We start from the raw sequence: 19,100 nt of genomic DNA, 5'->3' as shown, positions 1-19,100 counted from the left end.
ATAAAAAACAATCATTCTTGGTGCCCCCTTCCAAATTCCCTCTACCCTTTCCTGGTGCTACCCCGACAGACATCTTCCACCTGTTCCAGCATGCCAGGCAACAAGGTACCAGCTGTCCCTTTTTATCCACAGCCAGTTCTCTCCATCTTTAACAGGCTCTCAACTGCATAAGGACAAAAAGCTTAACAGTCTCCTTCATCACTAGATCCCCAACGCCCAGTTCCATGCCCAGTACAGTAATTATTTGTTGAATGAAATAAATAATTTGTTTATCATTTATTTCATAAATAAATAATACACTTATTTTATTATTTATTTATGACCTTCCTGGTTAGACCTTCCTGCAGCCTAGAATCTGGGATCCTCTAACTCATGCAGAATTTTATGCTACCCGGAGCCTCTGGAGAATGACTGGTATAGTCAATCAACTACCTGTGAAGTCCTGTGCTGAAGGCTGTGGCGGGGGGGGGGCATAAGAAAAGTCTTGTACCAGCCCTGCAGGAACACCAAACCTACTGGGAAAGATAAAGTGGGTTGTGATGGAGCTGGCATGTGCCACCTGTGGGCCAATTATGCTCATCCCTTCCCAGCTCCAAGTTCAACAATGTCTAATTGGTAGCCTGAAATCAGACATGGTGGGAGTATTTATACCACAAGCATCCGTAAACGCTACATATCAGGGCTTTGGTTTTTCCTGGAGCGCCAGTTGGTAAACTAAACACGGGATTATAGCAGAGTGGGAGAAGGGCTGTGGGGTCTCAGAAAGGGAGAGTTCTTACTGGAAAAGCTGGAGAGTGTTAGGAGGCCTGGCACACTAGGTTGCTTTTCTCTCCACTCACTGCAATGACCCCAGCATCAGACTGGAAGCCTCTGGCCACACTGGCCCACTGACTCCGTGGTGCCTGCAGTCACGGACCCCCATGTGGCATGTCTCTCCCTCAGGCCTGCGCTCCTGAACAGTGCCGAGAACTTCACGGTGTTCATCAAGAATAACATTGACTTCCCTGGCCATAATTACACCATGTAAGTGCCTGAATGTCTGGCTGTATTGTTAACTACCGCAATGTAACAAGTTACTCCAAAAGTTAGAAGCTTAAAACAACAAACATTTATTATCTCACACAGTTTCTGCGGGCCAGGAATCCGGGAGTGACCCGGCTGGGCAGCGCTAGCTCGGGGTCTCTCGGTGGTACCCAGGCTGGCGACAGGGCTGGAGTCACCTCTGGGCTTGACCGGGGCTGGAGCACCCTCTTCCAAGTAAACACATGTGGTTGCTGGCAGGAGGGTCCAGCTCCTCACCACGCTGACCTCTCCCTAGGCCTGCCTGAGTGTCCTTAGGACACGTCGGCTCCCCCAGAGCAAATGATCCAAGAGAGACACAGAGCAAGCAAGCACCACAGTGACCAAGGTGAAGTCACAGCCTTTCATAACTGAAACTGGGAAGTGACACGCCATCACGTCTGCCACATGCTACTGGTCACACAGATCAACCCCACTACAGTGGGGGAGGGGATCACACAAGGGTGCGAATACCAGGAGGTGGGGACTGCTGGGGGCCCCCAGGGAGCCCAGTCACCCCCCCCCCAGCTCATTCGTATTCGAGAGATGGATCTCAGTCTTCAATGGGGATGTCTGGTTGCTTCTCTTTATGTGCAGGAGAAACATCCTACCAGACTTCAACAAGACCTGCACCTTTCACAAGACGAAGGATCCACTGTGCCCCATTTTCCGACTGGGAGATATCTTCCAAGAAACGGGAGATAACTTCTCAGAAGTGGCAATTCAGGTTGGTGGTGCCTCTGTGCCAGGAGGTGGTGGGGGCAGGGGGTTTGTGTAGGGGGATGGAAGATGTCAAATGGCCAAGCGGCTGAGCCACTGGGCCTTTATTGAGCGTTTAGTAAATCCGCACACGATGCTGAGGCCTTTCATGGCGTCACCTCATCTGGTCCCACAACAACCCTGTGACTGAGACACCTGGTATGTCAGTTTCCTGGGGCTGCTGTAACGAATTATCACGAGCCTGACTGCTTAAGAAAACACGCTTTCTCTTTCACTTCTGGAGATCGGAAGTCCAGAATCAGCTTTACTGGGCCGAAATCAGGTTAACAGCACGGCCGTGCTCCCGCCAAAGACTCTAGAGGGGAATTCGCTCCCTTACCTTTCCCACCTTCTAGAGCTACATTCCTTGTGTTTCTGGGCTCTTTGGATGACAAGTGACAAAAACATTGGGTAGTCACTACAGTACGGAGAGTGCTCGGCACAGTGGCTGACAATGAACGACAATACTGATTGTTCGGTATTACTTCTTTCCCTGAGCCAGAGCCTGCCAATGACACACCTTTGTATCCCTAGCGTCTAGCATACTATCTCGAAATGCCATCTTTCACGGTTCAAAGACATTTTTTCACATCTTAAGAGTTCTGAAATCAAGCCCTGGCTGGTGTAGCTCAGTGGATTGAGCACAGGCTGTGAAACAAAGGGTCACTGGTTCGATTCCCAGTCAGGGCACATACCTGGGTTGCAGGCCAGGTCCCCAGTGTGAGAGGCAACCACACCTTGATATTTCTCTGTTTCTCCCTCCCTGCCTCTCTCTCTAAAAATAAATAGAATCTTTAGAAAAAACAGTTCTGAAATCAGGAAATGTTTTCAACTGATAGAATCTCACAGTTTGACAGCATTTTCTCCTTAGAGGAACATAGAAAAATTATGTCTTACAAGCAATGGTGTCTAAGAGTCAATGAAATAAAACTCAGTGAAATATGATGATTAGTGCTCGAAATCTATTTGTAGAAAGAAGTACAGGTACAGAAGTAAGAGATTAAGAGATTCCTTAGAAGCTCCAAGGAGAAGAAGGTCACCTTGAACTGAGGAGGGTGGGACAGCTGAGGAAGGATGTGAGCCAGGTCCCTGAGGACGAGGGGGATTTTAAGTGGGCGGGAGAAACATTTCGCTGGGTCAAAGGGTAAGGAAGGGCCCAGATTTACAAGTTCAAAGTACACCCAGCAATTCCACTCCCTGAGTATATACCCAAGAGCAATGGCAACACGTGTCCACACGAAAGTTTGTACATAAATGCTCGTAACCGCCTTGGTCACAATCACCCAAAGGAGAAACAATCCAAATGTCTGTAACTGATGAACAGATACACCAAATGCATTGACATATATCTCACAATGGAATGTTCTTCTGCCATAAAAAAAGACACACGCTATAACGTGGATGACCTTATGCTGAGTGAAGAAAGCCACATAGTATTTGGTATCGTTCCTATGCAAGTTCAGAATAAAGAACTCTATATAAAGACAGACACTGGTCGCTTAGGGCTGGGAGAGGGAATACAGGGATGACGAATAATTTATGGGGCTTCTTTCGGAGGTCATGAAAACGTAAAATCGTGGCGACAGTTGCACACCTATGTGGGTATAGGAAAACCTGTTCAATTGTACATGTTAAGTAACGCCATCTGAAAGACAGAAACGCAAGTGTGAGGCGTGTTTGGGGACAAGTACAGACGGTCTGGAGGAAGAGCCTTCTCTGGAGGAGCCCTGGGAGACAGAGCAGGGGACACGTGATGGAGCACCCTGGGTTTCGGTCTAAGAAGCCACCACTTAATCTTCCCTAGGTTGGCTGTGATGGGGGCGGTCTACTGACAATCAGACCTTAGGAAAGTAAATCTAATGGTGGCGTGTCCCAGACGGGAGGAGGGGCGGGAGCTGTGCTCACAGTGGCCTCAGTAATAACTGTGAGTAAGCCAGGGCTTGCTCACGGCTCTGAAACCTTTAAGCAGCCATTTTTCCTCAAAAAAGAAAACCTTTCCTTGAGTACCCATTGCCCTGCAGGGAGATGTCTGGCGGCTGCGTCCCCCCCTCCCCCTCCCGCCAGCAGGGCTCAGACACCGCCTCTTGTCTTCCTCAGGGAGGAATCATGGGCATCGAGATCTACTGGGACTGCAACCTGGACAGCTGGTCCTATCACTGCCGCCCACAGTACAGGTTCCGTCGCCTTGACGACAAGATAACCAATGAGTCCCTGTACCCTGGCTACAACTTCAGGTAACAGTGCCCAAGGTCAGGCTGGCCCCCTTGGCTCCCCAGGGACTTGCCAGGCCCAGCTGAGTTGTGTCATCCCCAGCAGTGAGTAAGCCCAGATTTGGTTCCCAAGGCAACGGCATCGGGATGAATGGAGAGGACTTCCTCTAAGATGGAGGCGGGGAAAGAATTTTTTTCTTTTTAATTACTGAAGAGATGCACATGCTTTGAAAAACAAAAGCAATACTGGGGAAAACAGAGAAGAGGATAAAAACCACTATAATTCCTCCACCTTGAGATAACTGATGACCCTCTGGTGGATGTTCCTGTGTGTGACCCATTTTTCACCAGGCTTATATGAGATCACGGCACACTTACACTTCAGTATTGTGGCAGTCCGAACCCTTGCCAGCCAGGGTGGCCCTGGAACCGGCAGCCAGGGCCTCACCTGGAGCTTGTTATAATGCAGAATCTCAGGCCCCACGCTTGATTCACTGAATCGACTCTGCATTTTAACAAGATTCCCAGATTTATGGGCATACTGACGTTTAAGAGGCACGGGTCTAGACTATTATCACCTAGCACCCCAAAATACTTTCTTACTAGATGTTAAAGTAACATCATAAACTGGCAGGCAGCCTTCAGCTATGTATGTATGTATGTAACTACAAGATTTATTTACTGATTGGCCTAGGTAATGTCTTGAAAGTTACATAAAAATCAAGCCTTCCTACTTTCCTTGGAAAATTAGACTATTTGGAAAAAGAAATGAATCTGATGACTCTGGGTTCACCGCCCACACAGCAGCACTCGCTGGAGCTATTATGAGTGGTTCCCTTCAGAAAGGGCATGATCTGGGCTTTGCCACTGTCCTCTCCACTCCTTACTGCTTTATACCCAGCCCACATGACTCGTTTCTGTTACCTGCTGGGCCCCTGTAGGCACTGGAGTCAGAATTCCCTGCCTAGGAGCTGGCCAAGACACACGAGCGGCTGTTCGCCTCCTCTGGGACAGTGCGGTTTCTCCCAGGGCCCTGAAACCAGCTCCAAGTCTCAGTAACATTTTGATCACCCCCCTACCAACTGCTCTACCCACTAGGCAGGCTCATGGCCACTAGCAAGAAGACAGGATGGGGCCAGTGATCCCTGACTGCCCTCACAGGCTGTTTTCTTAGCAAGCAGCAGAAGCATGCAGGGCACTGTTCTGACTAGATGTTAGCAAATGTCCTTCAAGTCGCCCGTCGAGCTGAGCCTAAGAATATCAGCTCCTGGAGAGATCTGAGTTTTCTGAAGAACTGAGATTCTTGTGATGTTAACATTCTCTTAGAACAAAGTGTTAGAGTATTTGTTGTCTCCAGGAGAAGTCTCTAGCTAAAAATAAATAGTCCAAACAGCCACACAAAAGGGAAGGCAATTAAAGGTTATATGAAGTATAAGAAAAAAATATAACTTTGTGAAACAGGAATTTGAAGAAGCTGATCATATTACAGAATTTCTGTCTTTTATCAAAAGATGTCCATGGCAAAAGTCCTTATTAGGTGAATGTGGGACTCGGTTTATTTACAGGGTGTGTAGCTAGGGCAGATCCGCACAGGACACCTGACGCTCTCCTCTGGTTCTGAATGGGTATGTGTGTGTATGAGTTCCCTGTGCCTGCTGTAACAAATTACCACAAACATGGCCGATTAAACAACGGAAACTTATTCTCTCAGAGTTCTGGGGGCCACAAGTCCAAAATTAAGAGGTCAGCAGGCACATATTCCCTCTGGAGTCTCTCGGAAAGGGTCCTTCCAGGCCTCTTCCAACTTCTGATGGCTCTAGGCATCCCTTGCCTTGTGGCTGCACCACTCCAATATCTGTCTCTATTTTTTTCTCTTTTTAAATATATTTTATTGATTATGCTATTACAGTTGTCCCATTTTCCCCCTTCACTCCCCTCCACCCTGTACCCCCTCACACCCACATTCCCCCGCTTCAGTTCATGTCCATATGTCATAAGTTCTTTAGTTCTTTAGCTTCTACATTTCCTAACTATTCTTACCCTCCCCCTATTTTCTACCTTCTATGCTACTTATTCTCTGTACCTTCTCCCCCCCTCTCCTCCTCCCACTCCCCTGTTGATAACCCTCCATGTGATCTCCATTTCTGTGGTTCTGTTCCTGTTCTAGCTGTTTGCTTAGTTTGCTTTTATTTTTGTTTTAGGTGTGGTCGTTAATAATTGTGAGTTCGCTGTCATTTTACTGTACATGCTTTTTATCTTCTTATTCTTAGATAAGTCCCTTTAACATTTCATATACTAAGGGCTTGGAGATGATGAACTCCTTGAACTTGACCTTATCTGAGAAGCACTTTATCTGCCCTTCCATTCTAAATGAAAGCTTTGCTGGATAGAGCAGTCTTGGATGTAGGTCCTTTCCTTTCATGACTTGGAATACTTCTTTCCAGCTCCTTTTTGCCTGTAAGGTCTCTTTTGAGAAATCAGCTGACAGTCTGATGGGAACTCCTTTGTAAATAACTGTCTCCTTTTCTCTTGCTGCTTTTAAGATTCTCTCTTTATCTTTCATCTTGGGTAATGTAATTATGATGTGCCTTGGTGTATTCCTCCTTGGGTCCAACTTGTTTGGGACTCTGAGCTTCCTGGATTTCCTGGAAGTCTATTTTCTTTGCCAGATTGGGGAAGTTCTCCTTTAGTATTTGTTCAGATAACTTTTCCACTTGTTGCTCTTCCTCTTCCCCTTCTGGTACCCCTATAATTCAGTTGTTGGAATGTTTAAAGATGTCCTGGAGGTTCCTAAGCCTCTCCTCATTTTTTTGAATTCTTGTTTCTTCATTCTTTTCTGATTGGATGTTTCTTTCTTCCTTCTGGTCCACTCCATTGATTTGAGTCCCAGTTTTCTTCCCAGAACTATTGGTTCCCTGTATATTTTCCTTTATTTCACTTAGCATAGCCTTCAGTTTTTCATCTAATTTGCCACCAAATTCAACCAATTCTGTGAGCATCCTGATTACCAATGTTTTGAACTCTGCATCTGATAGGTTGGCTATCTAGTTGTATTTTTTTCTGGAGCTTTGATCTGTTCTTTCAGTTGGACCCTTTTTTTTGTCTCAGTGCACCTGTTAGGTATGAGGGGCGGAGCCTTTGGTTTTTACCAGGGCAGGGCTACCCACATCACTGGGTTGTGACACAGTATGTGGAGGTGGGGCCTGAGAGGAAACAATGGCACTTGCTTGGCTCTCTGCCAGATTTCAGGCACTTCCTCTGCTTCCCCCAAGCAAAGTGGCCCTTCTGGTGCTGATTCCCGAGTGGGTGGGCTTGTGTACCTTCTAGGCCCCTGTGGGTCTCTCCAACGAACTCTCCTGTGAGGCTGGGAGTTTCTCCCGGCACCTCAACCCCCACAAGTGTTTCAGTCGGTGTTTTGGGGCTTTATTTCCCTGCTCTGGGAACCTGGGTTAATGAGGTCTGTCCTGCTCCCCAGTTTTGCCTGCTTTATTTGCATACGAATGTGGGACCACCTGGTCTATCAGCCACCTTGTGCACCGCGCCCCTCCACAATCCACTACCTTGCTGGGTTTGCCTGCTGCCACATTGCACACCCACGGTCCACCAGCCATCGCTTTGCCGAGGCCCCTTTCCGCCCGGCTGTCCGACTCCACCCCTCCTACTGGTCTGGATGAATGTGTCTACTTTAACTCCTTGGTTGTCAGACTTCCATACAGTTAAATTTTCTGTTGGTACTGGTTGGTTTTTGTTTCTAAATTGTTGTTGTCCTTATTTTGGTTGTGCGAGGAGGCACCGTGTGTCTACCTACGCCTCCATCTTGGCCAGAAGTCTCTGCCTCCATCTTTACATGGTCTTCTCCTCTGTGTTTGTTTCAACCCTCCTTCTCCTTTCTCTTGTGAGGACCCCAGTCATTGAATTTAGGGCCACCTTAAATCCAGGATGATCTTATTTTAAGGTCCTCAATTACACCTGCAGACTCTATTTCCAAATAAGATCACACTCATAGGTACAGGGGTTAGGTACTTAGATGTATCGGTTTGGGGGGAGACTGTTTAACCCATTACGGTGTGTAGAAAACATCCTTGTTCAGGGCTGACTATTTCTCAGAGTGTGGCCCATGGACCACCTGCATCAGAACCACCTAGAACCTCTCCTGGAAACAGCAATTACTAGGAACACCCCAGACCTCTGACATCACCCACTGAGCCTACGGGCCAGGAACCTGCCTTTGAACACATGTCCCAAGTAATTCTTGCTCTCGGTTTGAAAGTCACTCTATCAAGATGTTGAAAGCAGAAATTCAAGTATTTATACTGCACACTGTTAACCTTCCCAGTCAAACGAACTTGCAGAGAGAGACAATGCAACACAGGGCATGGAGCAGCAATGCACACCTGCTCTGTGTGTTAAAACACAGGTCACTCAACAGAGCAGCAGAAGAACTGTCACAGAATAAGAACCATCAAGGGTAAAGATATTGAAACACTCTGGCCAGAAACGCCTTAAAGTGTCTGAAAATATCGAACTGATCTCAATGTCAGATTTTGAGAATTAAAAAGAAAAGTTTCAGATGTTCTATATTGGATTCTGGCAGAACATCTGTCTTCTGTTTTCTTTCCTCCCCATACCTGTAAACAGCTTGTGAATTAATAACTCAGAGAGGAAATAATACCTTTACCTAAAAAATAACAACACTGAAAGATGGTAAGAGGGAGGGACAGATTTAAAAGTTTCTTAAAGCCTATGTCTTAAGCCTCCCTAATTGTTCATGAAAAATGAAACACACCGCGTTTCCTGACAGCAGGTCCGGTGAGAGATGCTTGTGAGGCGTGACTCTAATCTGTGCCTGAACCGTAACATACCAGGCGACAGTAAACACGTGGAGAAGTGACCACCACGGGAAGAACTTTATTACATTCCCAAAAGGAAGGGGGCCACACAGGGCCGCAGGGGGAAGCACCAGGTTTGGTCAGGAGGCAGCAGCGAGGGGGGAAAGCATGACCCAGGGCCTTTACTGTGTTTGCCCAAGGAAAGGCCGGCAGGGCAGGGGAAAGGGCTTAGCATGGACTGGTTTACGTAGTATGGGCAGGGGTGGTCTCTGGTTGTCTGGCACTGGTCCCTGGCTGATTTAAGGCAGCAAAAAGAAAAAAAAAAAGCCAAATGTGTGAGAATTAGGTCAAAAAGGTGGCTGGAGATATGGGCTCAGGATTGGTTGAAGAGTTCATAACATGATTTTCATGCACTCGCAAAAGATGCATTGCAGGGAAGATGTAAAGAACTTTAGTTGTTAAATTGGCCCTGTGATAAAGGATGCCAAGTAGATGAACAGAGAATCTAGAAAACCACAGTCAGAACAGATGGCTGAGACAGCGTCTTTGGTTCAATGATTGAGATCTGAGATTCACTCCCACCACTCTGTTCTAGAAAACCTCTTTTTCCCTCTTAAGGAATGATCAGATTGCTTGAAGCTTTAAAAAAAACCTCTGTTTTCTTAATCTTGTGCTGTTGGTTAAAAGTTGTTCTTGTTAAACGAAAAGCAGGCTTCTCACTGCTCTGTGATGGAAGTGGAAGAGGTGACGCGGGGAAGTGGCCCTTCTGTTCCAGGTGGTCAGAGACACTAATTCACGGGTTTAGATTGTCTTTTTCCCGCTGCCAACCACGGCAGAGCTAGAAGATGGACAAAGGAAGCCTCGGTCAGCTAGTGTTTTGATTTTTCTTTTCACAAAATGCCAACACTTTCAGGCAGAACTTTATAAACACGGATCCTTTTCCTCCTACAGACACGCCAAGTACTATATGGAAAATGGTGTTGAAAAACGGACTCTGGTAAAAGTCTTTGGGATCCGTTTTGACATCCTGGTTTTCGGCACCGTAAGTCTCTGCTTCCGGCCATGGGCATCTGCATCCCTAACTACTGCTGTACTGCCTCAAGGGGGTGAATGTTTGGGTGCTAGTCGTGAGCTGGTCTACACACCTCACACGTGGGGTGAGAGGGGGAAGGAATGTCCCTGGAGTCCTGCCCATGAAACATCCATCTGATGAGTACAAGACTGAGGCAGGGAGAAGTATGTAATATTCAACTTAAAAGTTTTCTGATGCTTAAAAAAAAAAGGAGAAAGAAATCCCTCTGCAAAATAAAGTAGTAAGTAACAGGAGGCGACTCAAACTGGCTTTAGGGGGAAAGGCTTGTTTTTATTAGTTCATGTCACTGAAAGACCCAGAAGCCATTTCAGCTTCTGGCGTGGCTGGATCCAGACCCTCAAACATCATCATTAAGAATCTGCCTCCCTATATCTTTCCTCTGCTCTGGCATCATCCCCTGCTGTCCACCTGTGTGGTGGTATAAGGCAGCTCCTTGTATCCTACCAGGTTAGCAACCTCGCCTAATCACTGTGACCAGGGCTATGCTGTACTCCCAGTGGCTGGTCTTGGGCCAGCTCTGACCCAGCCCCTTCCCCGCACACAACATGGACCGAGGGTTAGTATACACAGACCCAGGGGAAGGCCCTGGGACTGAAAAATCTATCTTGTAAGTGGAGGTCAGGGAAAGAATGAAGAAAGAGGCAGGCCGCTCCAGTCTGGTGAGAGCGTTTACTCTGGGAAACTTACCTACAAGGAGCATCTTGGGCAGCTGCAAGGCAAAATGGGCCCTGTGCCACTTAACGGGTGCCCAAGGATTCCCACAGGGCAAAAAGGGGACACTCACGGGTACTAATATGGGAACGCTACCAGGTAGGGGCAATCGTTTTACGCATTTCATCTGGTCAGGACAATGGCCCGTTCCAGGAACCAGCAGGGCGCAGGAGGGGTGCTGCTTTATGTTAGAACGAACATCGATCGTGATCCGTCTCTACAGGGGTCTGTGCTTCGAAATCCCTGTCCCAGACAGGTACAGGTCACAGGTCAGACAGCAATCACACCACGGAATAGCCTGTCCCTGACACTGAGCATGGACAGAGAGGGTTCCCCAAAGGAAAAGAGGAGTGCTGTCTCCAGAAGAGGGAAGGAGGAGACGCTGGGCATGCAAAGAATCGACACGTTGCCCACACCCCCTTGTCCGACAGCGTGTTTATCGGAGCAACGTGGTGATAAGCAGCACAAGCACCAATGGGGTACAGCTGGGAGGGCAGAAAGACCACTGAAAACAAAAACCACAAGGACACCCAAGGGAAGAGTGTGTGCGGACATTCCTTCCCTCGGTTTCCAAAGTAATCTCACACCCCTTGGAGGGGAAGCTTGTCCGAACCCCTCACCTTGTCTGAAACAACCACCTCCTGTGGGTCTCCTCTCAGTGTGTGGGTCCCAGCATCGTTTTCTTTAAAACATTCCCGTTTTCCAGCACATCTTGGAAGGCAGAAGGAGTGTCCCAGCTTCAGTTCCCTCAGCCTCTGTGGCTCTGAACACTGTGGATGCATCTGTCAAAGTCACGGCACCAGACGTCCCCCCTCTGCGGGCACTAACAATGACGTGTTCGAGCAAAAGAGCATCGCTCTGAATGTCAGCTGGGTAACCTTTCCTGCTCTGTTTTCAGGGAGGAAAATTTCACATTATCTCGCTGATTGTGTACATCGGTTCGACCCTCTCGTACTTCGGTTTGGTAAGGCCTTTTCTTCCCCGTGTTTCCTGGTAGTGCTTTTGCCAAAAGGTTTTTCAGTAATGCGGCACTTGTCTGGCTTCTCCCCAGGCCACTGTGTTCATCGACTTTCTCATCAACACGTACTCGAGCGCATGCTGTCGATCCTGCGTCTATCGCCATTGCAAGTGCTGTGAGGGCTGCGTGATCAATGAGTATTACAACAGGAAGAAGTGCGAGGTCATCGTGGTGCCAAACCAGGTGAGACTCTCCGCCTGTGGCGCCCAAACACCGTTAGACCCCTGAGCAGCACACAGAAATAAGGCCCAAATCAGAGGCGTGATCCCAGGGTAGGCAAGTCTCTGGGCTCGTTGACCCCATCCCTCCATCTCTCAGAGGAAACCTTTGGTCTTAGGGAAGAATAGAAACGAAAATGGAGAGGCCAGAGAGAGGGAGGACAGATGTTTGTGTACCAGGACTTGTCAATTTTTGTCGGATTTATTAAGTGGGTACAGCAAAAAAATTAACATAGTGACTTCAGAGAAAACTTGGCAGAGTCTAATACCATTTAACTGAGACATACTGCGCAGCCCGGCATTCCCACACATTCACCCCCGCTCTGGAGAAACACTCGCGTGAGCACCCAAGTGTCACGCACGTATAAGGTGTCCACGCAGTGCAGCAGTCACTGAAGAACCAGCTTCTCCTCGAATGACCAATCAGTGAGCAGTGCATTAGGCTATGATAACTCCATAGCAAGGAACTCCGGGCACCAGTTTACAAGAATGAGGTACAGCCAAATAATAACGAATGTTTATATAAGCACTTCAAAGTGCTTTATAGATATTAACTCACTGAATCTTCACAACGCCATTGGTAGGTGACACAATTATGCCTTTCTATAGATGAGGAAATTGAGGCACGGGAGGGTGAAATAATTTGGCCAAAGTCGTACAGCTAGTTGGTTAGTGTCCAACTGAAATTCCAACTTAAGTTCAGAACCCACACTCATAACCACTGTGTTATAGGTGCTGGCGACTGCCCGAGACATTTTCTTGAGAGGAAACAAGGCAAACTTCAGAACCATACACGTGATATAACGCAGGTACAAGATGACACACATAAACTAACTGTACATGTTGCCTACATGCATTCCACACATGTACACATATACACATATACATGTATATTCTATATGTTTTATGTGTAGTTGTATATATTAAAATACACGCACACAGAGGCATTGGACACACACAAAAGTGACAGTGGTTCCCTCTGGACAGAAGCCTAGGGCGGGGTCGAGTCCGACAAACTGCAGCTCACCTGCACTGTTTTGATGGTCGAACTGGGACTTTGCCAAGCAGTTCCTTCGTACTCAACTCCATGATTCCCCCCAACCAAGGAGAGATCTCTGGTGCTCAAGCACAGCAAAGCGGGTGTCTCTGCCTTTTCCTCATCCAAGAAGGACTCAGTCCTTTCCCAGTGGCTGAATGCATGGGTCATTGTCCATCATGTGTATACATACAGCTTCAAATAAAAGTTTGTCTTTGCAGCTAAAACTAATCACCATCTCATGGCCCAACGTGGGATGAAATTTAATAAAAATATAAATAATTTAAGTTGCAATGGTATCACTTTCTGGAGATATTCAATCTAGAGTAACTTAAATTGAGGGAACACAGTGAAGAAATCTTACATAGCACTTGCGGGGACTACAAACATCAGGCGGTGAGCTGTGGATACTCTGAGTGCACAAATTAAGGCGCACGAGGTTCCACTTCTGATTTATCTAGAGACTCAGAAATCACTCACTCTTGGTCAATAAGGGTTCCCAGTTAACTGGTTTAACAGTTTGCCACTTGAGTCTATGACTCAATTAGAATAATTCTTGCCTTTAGGTTATGTGCAGGTATGTAATTCTTAATAATTCTATACAAAAAAAGATAAACATCTTGAACTCCTTCCCCTAGACGTTAAAATATGTGTCCTTTGTGGACGAAGCCCACATCAGAATGGTGGATGAACAGCTATGTGGGAGAAGTCTGCAAGATGTCAAAGGCAAAAAAGTCCCAGTAAGTTAAAACATTTCATCTTTAAAAAAAAAACAACTTACTAGTAAATATAAATACATCTAGAGATTTGTACAAATCACACTTGATGAAGTTTAACAAAGTAAGCCCAGGTGACCAGCTCCCGGATGAAAACAGTGAGTATTACCAGCAGAAGCCCCTTTGATGTCTCACCCAATCACTGCCCCCCCTTAAAAGTCCCCATTATCCTGTACCCAAAGGTTAGTTTTAGCTCTTCTAGAATTAATAAATGTTTTTAAATTTCCAATTACAGTTGACATTCAATATTATATTAGTTTCGTTCGGGTGGTTACCTCTTCTAGAATTTTATAAAATTGGAATCCTATGGTGTACCCTCAGCATATACTCTGCTGAATGTCTGGCTTCTTTTACTCAACATTATTTTCGTTGAGAGTCGTCCTTGACATTGCAGATAGCAAGAGCTTGTTCTCATTGTTGCATAATTTCTACTTCACAAACGTCCAGTGTAGTTTTCCCTTCTGGTGATGGGCAGGGGGACAGTTTCCATTTGGGGATCAGGCCAATGATGCTGCTACGGTGAACGTGTGGCACCTGAAAGTGAAGCTGCCGAGGCCCCGGGCAGGCGCACATTCGGCTTCAGTGGTCACCCACCACCAGACACTTCTTTTAGCGGGTGTTCTGGTTGTTGGGTATCTTCGCTAACACGTTAGTTTGCAGGCTGCCACAATAAATGACCAAACACCAAGTAGCTTAAAGCCACAGAAATGGACCTCTCACAGTTCTGCAGGCTACAAGAAGGAAACCAAGGGGTGCGCTGTGAACATGTACATGTAAGAACTATTCACTTTTAATGTGCTTGACGCAGACTTTTCCTGTCTGGTGAAGGAAGGTAGGTATATGTCACAAAGAATAGCCGTGTATAAATGATGGCAGTTATGGCCATGTTTCTTGGAGCATAACAGACAGATTCAGCAGGAGGAGGGGCCTGGTGGGAAAGGAGAGAATGGAGCTGAATCAACAAATATTTACTGTCTACTACGTGCCCTCGGCATTGGGGATACGCCAATAAACAAGACAGATAGGGCCCCTGCTTTCGGGCAGAAGAATCGTCACGCAAACATATGGATTAAAAAGACCATCTCAGGTGGCAGTCAGCACTATGAAGACCGCAGGCTCCCATGATGCAGTATAAGAATGACCTGGGGGAGGGGAAGCGCCTAGATCAGGTGGTCAGGGCAAGAAGGCCTCTCTGAAGAGGCGATACCGCACTGAGGCCTGGCTGTTCAGAATTTCCCTTTCTAAACCTGTACCACGGCCATAAGGACACACGGCCCGTGAGATTCTTCAAAGGCGTACATGAGACAATGCTCGTAAAAGACCATTACAGCCCTGATACATTTAACACGTGATAGCTACTCATATCAATGTAATATTAAATATAATTTTATAAGTTACATAATAAAACGAAAGCACCTAGAGCCCTGGGGGTCATCGCTGCTGATGGGTTTGGAAACTTGACTTTTTCAGAGGCCCTCGATGGATTTCAGAGAGCTGTCCAGGCTGCGCCTGTCTCTCCCAGACGCACGCCCCAATCCTGAACAACCAGAACAGATGCAGCTGCTTACGGAAGTGAAGACTCCAAGATCCAGCAGCCCGGCCTGGTGCAGATGCGGAAACTGCCTCCCTTCCCAGCTCCCCAAGGACCGCCAGTGCCTGGAGGAGCTGTGCTGCCGGAAGGAGCCGGGCACCTGCATCACGGCCTCAGAGCTGTTCAGGGAGCTGGTCCTGTCCAGACGTGCCCTGCAGTTCTTCCTGCTCTACCAGGAGCCCTTGCTCACGCTGGACACGGACGCTGCCGACAGCCTGCTGCGGCACGGCGCCTACAGGTGCTACGCCACCTGGCGCTTTGGCTCCCCGGACCTGGCGGACTTTGCCATCCTGCCCAGCTGTTGCCGCTGGAGGATCCGGAACAAGTTTCCCAAGAGCGAAGGCCAGTACAGTGGCTTCAAGAGTCCTTACTGATGGAACAGGGCTGCGCAGCGGCAACAACACTGCCTTCGCTTGTACCTTGAGCTTCAACTGCAAAGATCTGTGGCTAGATTTTCAGACAAAGGGAAATGTGCTTTGCTCCACTACAGTTCTCTGTCAGAGAGCAGAGAGACTTGGGAAGACAAACAGACAGGCCAGAATCCCTCAGCATGGACTACCAGTCAGGAGGTTCAGACGGATGCCTCAATTCTGTCCCTAGGAAGTTGTGTGATCCTCGGCCTTTAATCGCTGTCCCTCAGCTGCCTCATGATCCAACCTACTCTCTCTCACTGAGATATCGGGAGGAAAAATTCTTGTTCATGCATAAAGAGCTCCAGTACAAAGCAGCTCATTATGAGGTCGGACTAGGATCATGTCCAACTATGAACAAACCCGTTGGGTCCTGGGTCCTGTTGGACAGAGTGGAGGATTTAAAGTGGCAACAAACTCTATGGCACTTGACCCTGAGGGTTACGTCTCCTCCCCTTGTGTCTGGGTGGCTCTGGTCGCTTATCCCAGAGTGGAAGTGATGCTGTGTCAGCTTCAAGGTCTTGGTTTTAAGGGGCTGGCGACTTCCACTCCCTGCCCCTTGGCTCTCGTGCTGTGAAGGAAGCCGGCCTCCGGGCAAAAGTCTGACTACTCTGAGTCTGTGAGGAAGCCCGAGCAGCCATGTGGAGAGGACAGATCCCGACTAGTTCCAGCTTTCAAATCATACAAGCCCAGTCACTAGACCAGATGTTCCCAGAGCCTGCTAACACACGTCTGCAGCTGCCTGAGACACCCAAGGGAGAGCTGACCGTTGAACCCACAGAACAAAACTGTTTTCTTAAGACATTAAGTTTTGGCTTCTTTGTTACATAGCGACAAGAGAACTGGGACAAGAGAGCAAGCCTGACTCATGGGGACATACATTTGGCCTATACCTTCTGTGGTTGTACAGGTCTTAGGAAGCCTGGACCACCCCAGAGCCCCTCTGGGGCCGGGGTTCCTATGTAGCAGCTATAGGAGCTACGGACCAAAGCAGGTAACTCACCAGCACAGCCCTGGAATCCACCACCTCTAACCCAATACATTCCAACTGCATTACATTTCTACGACTAGAAGTAACTTAAAAACTGGAAAAGGCCAGTAGTGCTTTTAACATCTAGCACTGTTCAGCCAGTTAAAGGGGATGCGGTCTGAATGCTACTTAAAATGCAACCCACACCCAAACCCTTAAACCATTTCTGCAGGTCAGCCTCTAGGAACGTGAAAATGGATCGCTGCAGGTTCTAGGATCCTCCCGAGGGACTTCTGTGTCTGGGTTTTAGCACTAGAGTTGACTATTTCTCAACAACTACTTTCAAGAATAGAGACCACTATTCAACACTGTGACTGACAAAGGACCTGTGAGGGTTTTTTTTATACATACTCTTAAGATTTACCATTTTGATACTTACTGAAAACCAGCAGCTCTCTACTATATTAAAATAAGATGAACAAAAGTCTTCTCTTTGTGATCCAGGATTTTATCTGCCTTTCAACTCAGGAATCAAGTTAATTAGGCCAGAGCCCTGGCTGGCATAGCTCAGTGGATTGAGCGCGGGCCTGTGAACCAAACGGCTGCCGGTTCGAGTCCTAGTCAGGGCCCATGCCTGGGTTGCAGGCCGGGTTCCCAGTAGGGGGCCTGTGAGAGGCAACCACACACTGATGTTTCTCTCCCTCTCTTTCTCTCTCCCTTTCCCTCTCTAAAATTAAATAAATAAAAATCTTTTTTAAAAAAAAGGTTAGTTAGGCCAGACTGAACTTTCATGTTTACTACCTTCCCAAGATATTTTTTAAAAGTGGATTATATGTGACTTCAGGACTGAAATTCCTACTCCCTGAATTCTAACAACAGCGACAGACTTCCATTCTGATAACCTCTGAGTCTTCAGCCCTTTATTCTTTGGTGCCTCCTTCCTGGTGAGTTTCAGTGTCCTTGTGGAAGCCCCAGAGAGAGCCGGGATTTGAAATGACAGATAATCACTGGCTCCCCCTCCCCTCGGGTGCTCTGAGTGGGTGATGTGTGACGTCAACAGTGCGTACTTTGCCTGCCACTTCCCATGACGATATGTACCACACCCACACTCTTCTCGTCAGTCGGCCGCCTGAAATAACGTCATCGCCGAAGACATGCCCAGAACCACATTTTGCAGGCTCTGGCTTCTTGCGCTCAAGTCCGTTCTTCTGTTGCAGTAAAGTGCACAGCACTCACAACCTCGACACTGTGCCCGAGGTCTGCTTTCTTGTCATGCTGACTGATTTCATGTAGAATTGATTAGCAGTGCACTTGCATTTTTCTCCTTAGAGGGAACCGTTTTCTAAGCACTTCCTAATTTGGGTTTGGCTATGTAGATGTCTTCAACCTGAATGTTTTGATAATAAAAAATAAGGCATATACTTCAGGATTCCTGAAGTGTTCCTTTTCTTTCCTTTTCTCAGAATATGACCAAATCATAGCTCATTCACTGACACATTCATTCAACATATTTTCACTGAGCGCTATGACATAAGAAAATATACATTTGGTTTCTGTCTCCCAGTTTGACATGGAGCTCCTGAACCCCTGGGAATTTCCTGGGTGATAAGAGTGTCTGTGTTCTAACAGGGTGACTCTTGGTGGGCTCCTGGGTAACTCTGGGGTGGAGGCTGGCCACCAGAAAGACCAAATCACGGTTAGAATCTTGGAACTATTAGTCCCAACCCCTCATCCTCCAGAATGAGGAGGGGCTGGAAACAGAGTTAATAACTGATTGCGCCTACATGGTGAAAACTCTGCAAACATGTCTGAAACACGAAGTACACAGAGCTGCTGGGCTGATGAATACATCTGCATGCTGGGAGGTGGTGCACCCCAAGCCTACAGGTACGGAAGCTTCTAGACTCAGGACCCTTCTGTACCCTGTCCTGTATACATACCTCTTCATATGGTTGTTCACCTGTATCTTTTATTATATTCTTTATAATAAACCAGTACATGTAAGTAAGGGTTTCCCTGAGATCTAAGAGCCATTATACCAAATGACTGAACCTCGGGAGAGAGTTATGGGAACCCTCAGTTTATAGCTAAGTGGTCGAAAGTGCAGATGACAACCTGGAACTTGTGAGTAGCACATTTGGCCCAAAGAGAAGGTTGAGGCTGATGGTGTCTCAACCCTAGTAAAGAGGCTGGCAGCACCCTGTCACTGGTGTGGCTCAGTGGGTTGGGTGTCATCCCATAAACCGAGAGGTCGCCGGTTCGATTCCTAGTCAGGGCACATGCCTGGGTTGTGGGCCAGGTCCCCAGTAGGGGGCGTGCGAGAGGCAAACACACATTGATGTTTCTCTCCCTTTTTCTCCCTCCCTTCCCATCTCTCTAAAAATAAATAAATAAAGTCTTAAAATAAAAATAAAAGAGTC

The 19,100-nt window shown here is 47.3% G+C and overlaps 2 protein-coding genes across 6 annotated transcripts in view; one reads left to right on the top strand and one right to left on the bottom strand.

Moving 5' to 3' along the window:
* Positions 1-18,106, top strand: part of P2RX7 (purinergic receptor P2X 7) — a 36,485-nt gene extending 18,379 nt beyond the window's left edge. For both annotated transcript variants that reach the window (XM_037144614.2, XM_037144604.2), the window contains exons 6-13: positions 943-1,023; positions 1,657-1,786; positions 3,916-4,052; positions 9,809-9,899; positions 11,560-11,625; positions 11,713-11,862; positions 13,572-13,673; positions 15,180-18,106. In XM_037144614.2, coding sequence (XP_037000509.2) covers positions 943-1,023; positions 1,657-1,786; positions 3,916-4,052; positions 9,809-9,899; positions 11,560-11,625; positions 11,713-11,862; positions 13,572-13,673; positions 15,180-15,674 — 1,252 coding nt within the window. In that variant the 3' untranslated portion in view covers positions 15,675-18,106. The remainder of the gene's footprint in view (positions 1-942; positions 1,024-1,656; positions 1,787-3,915; positions 4,053-9,808; positions 9,900-11,559; positions 11,626-11,712; positions 11,863-13,571; positions 13,674-15,179) is intronic.
* IFT81 (intraflagellar transport 81) overlaps positions 1-19,100 on the bottom strand; it is a 133,112-nt gene that overhangs the window by 104,462 nt on the left and 9,550 nt on the right. The window lies entirely within an intron of this gene.

The sequence above is a fragment of the Artibeus jamaicensis genome, unplaced genomic scaffold (assembly GCF_021234435.1).
Source record: "Artibeus jamaicensis isolate MK-2021 breed Jamaican fruit bat unplaced genomic scaffold, CSHL_Jam_final contig_525, whole genome shotgun sequence".
Classification (NCBI taxonomy): domain Eukaryota; kingdom Metazoa; phylum Chordata; class Mammalia; order Chiroptera; family Phyllostomidae; genus Artibeus; species Artibeus jamaicensis.
This window is presented reverse-complemented; position numbering and strand designations above follow the sequence as displayed.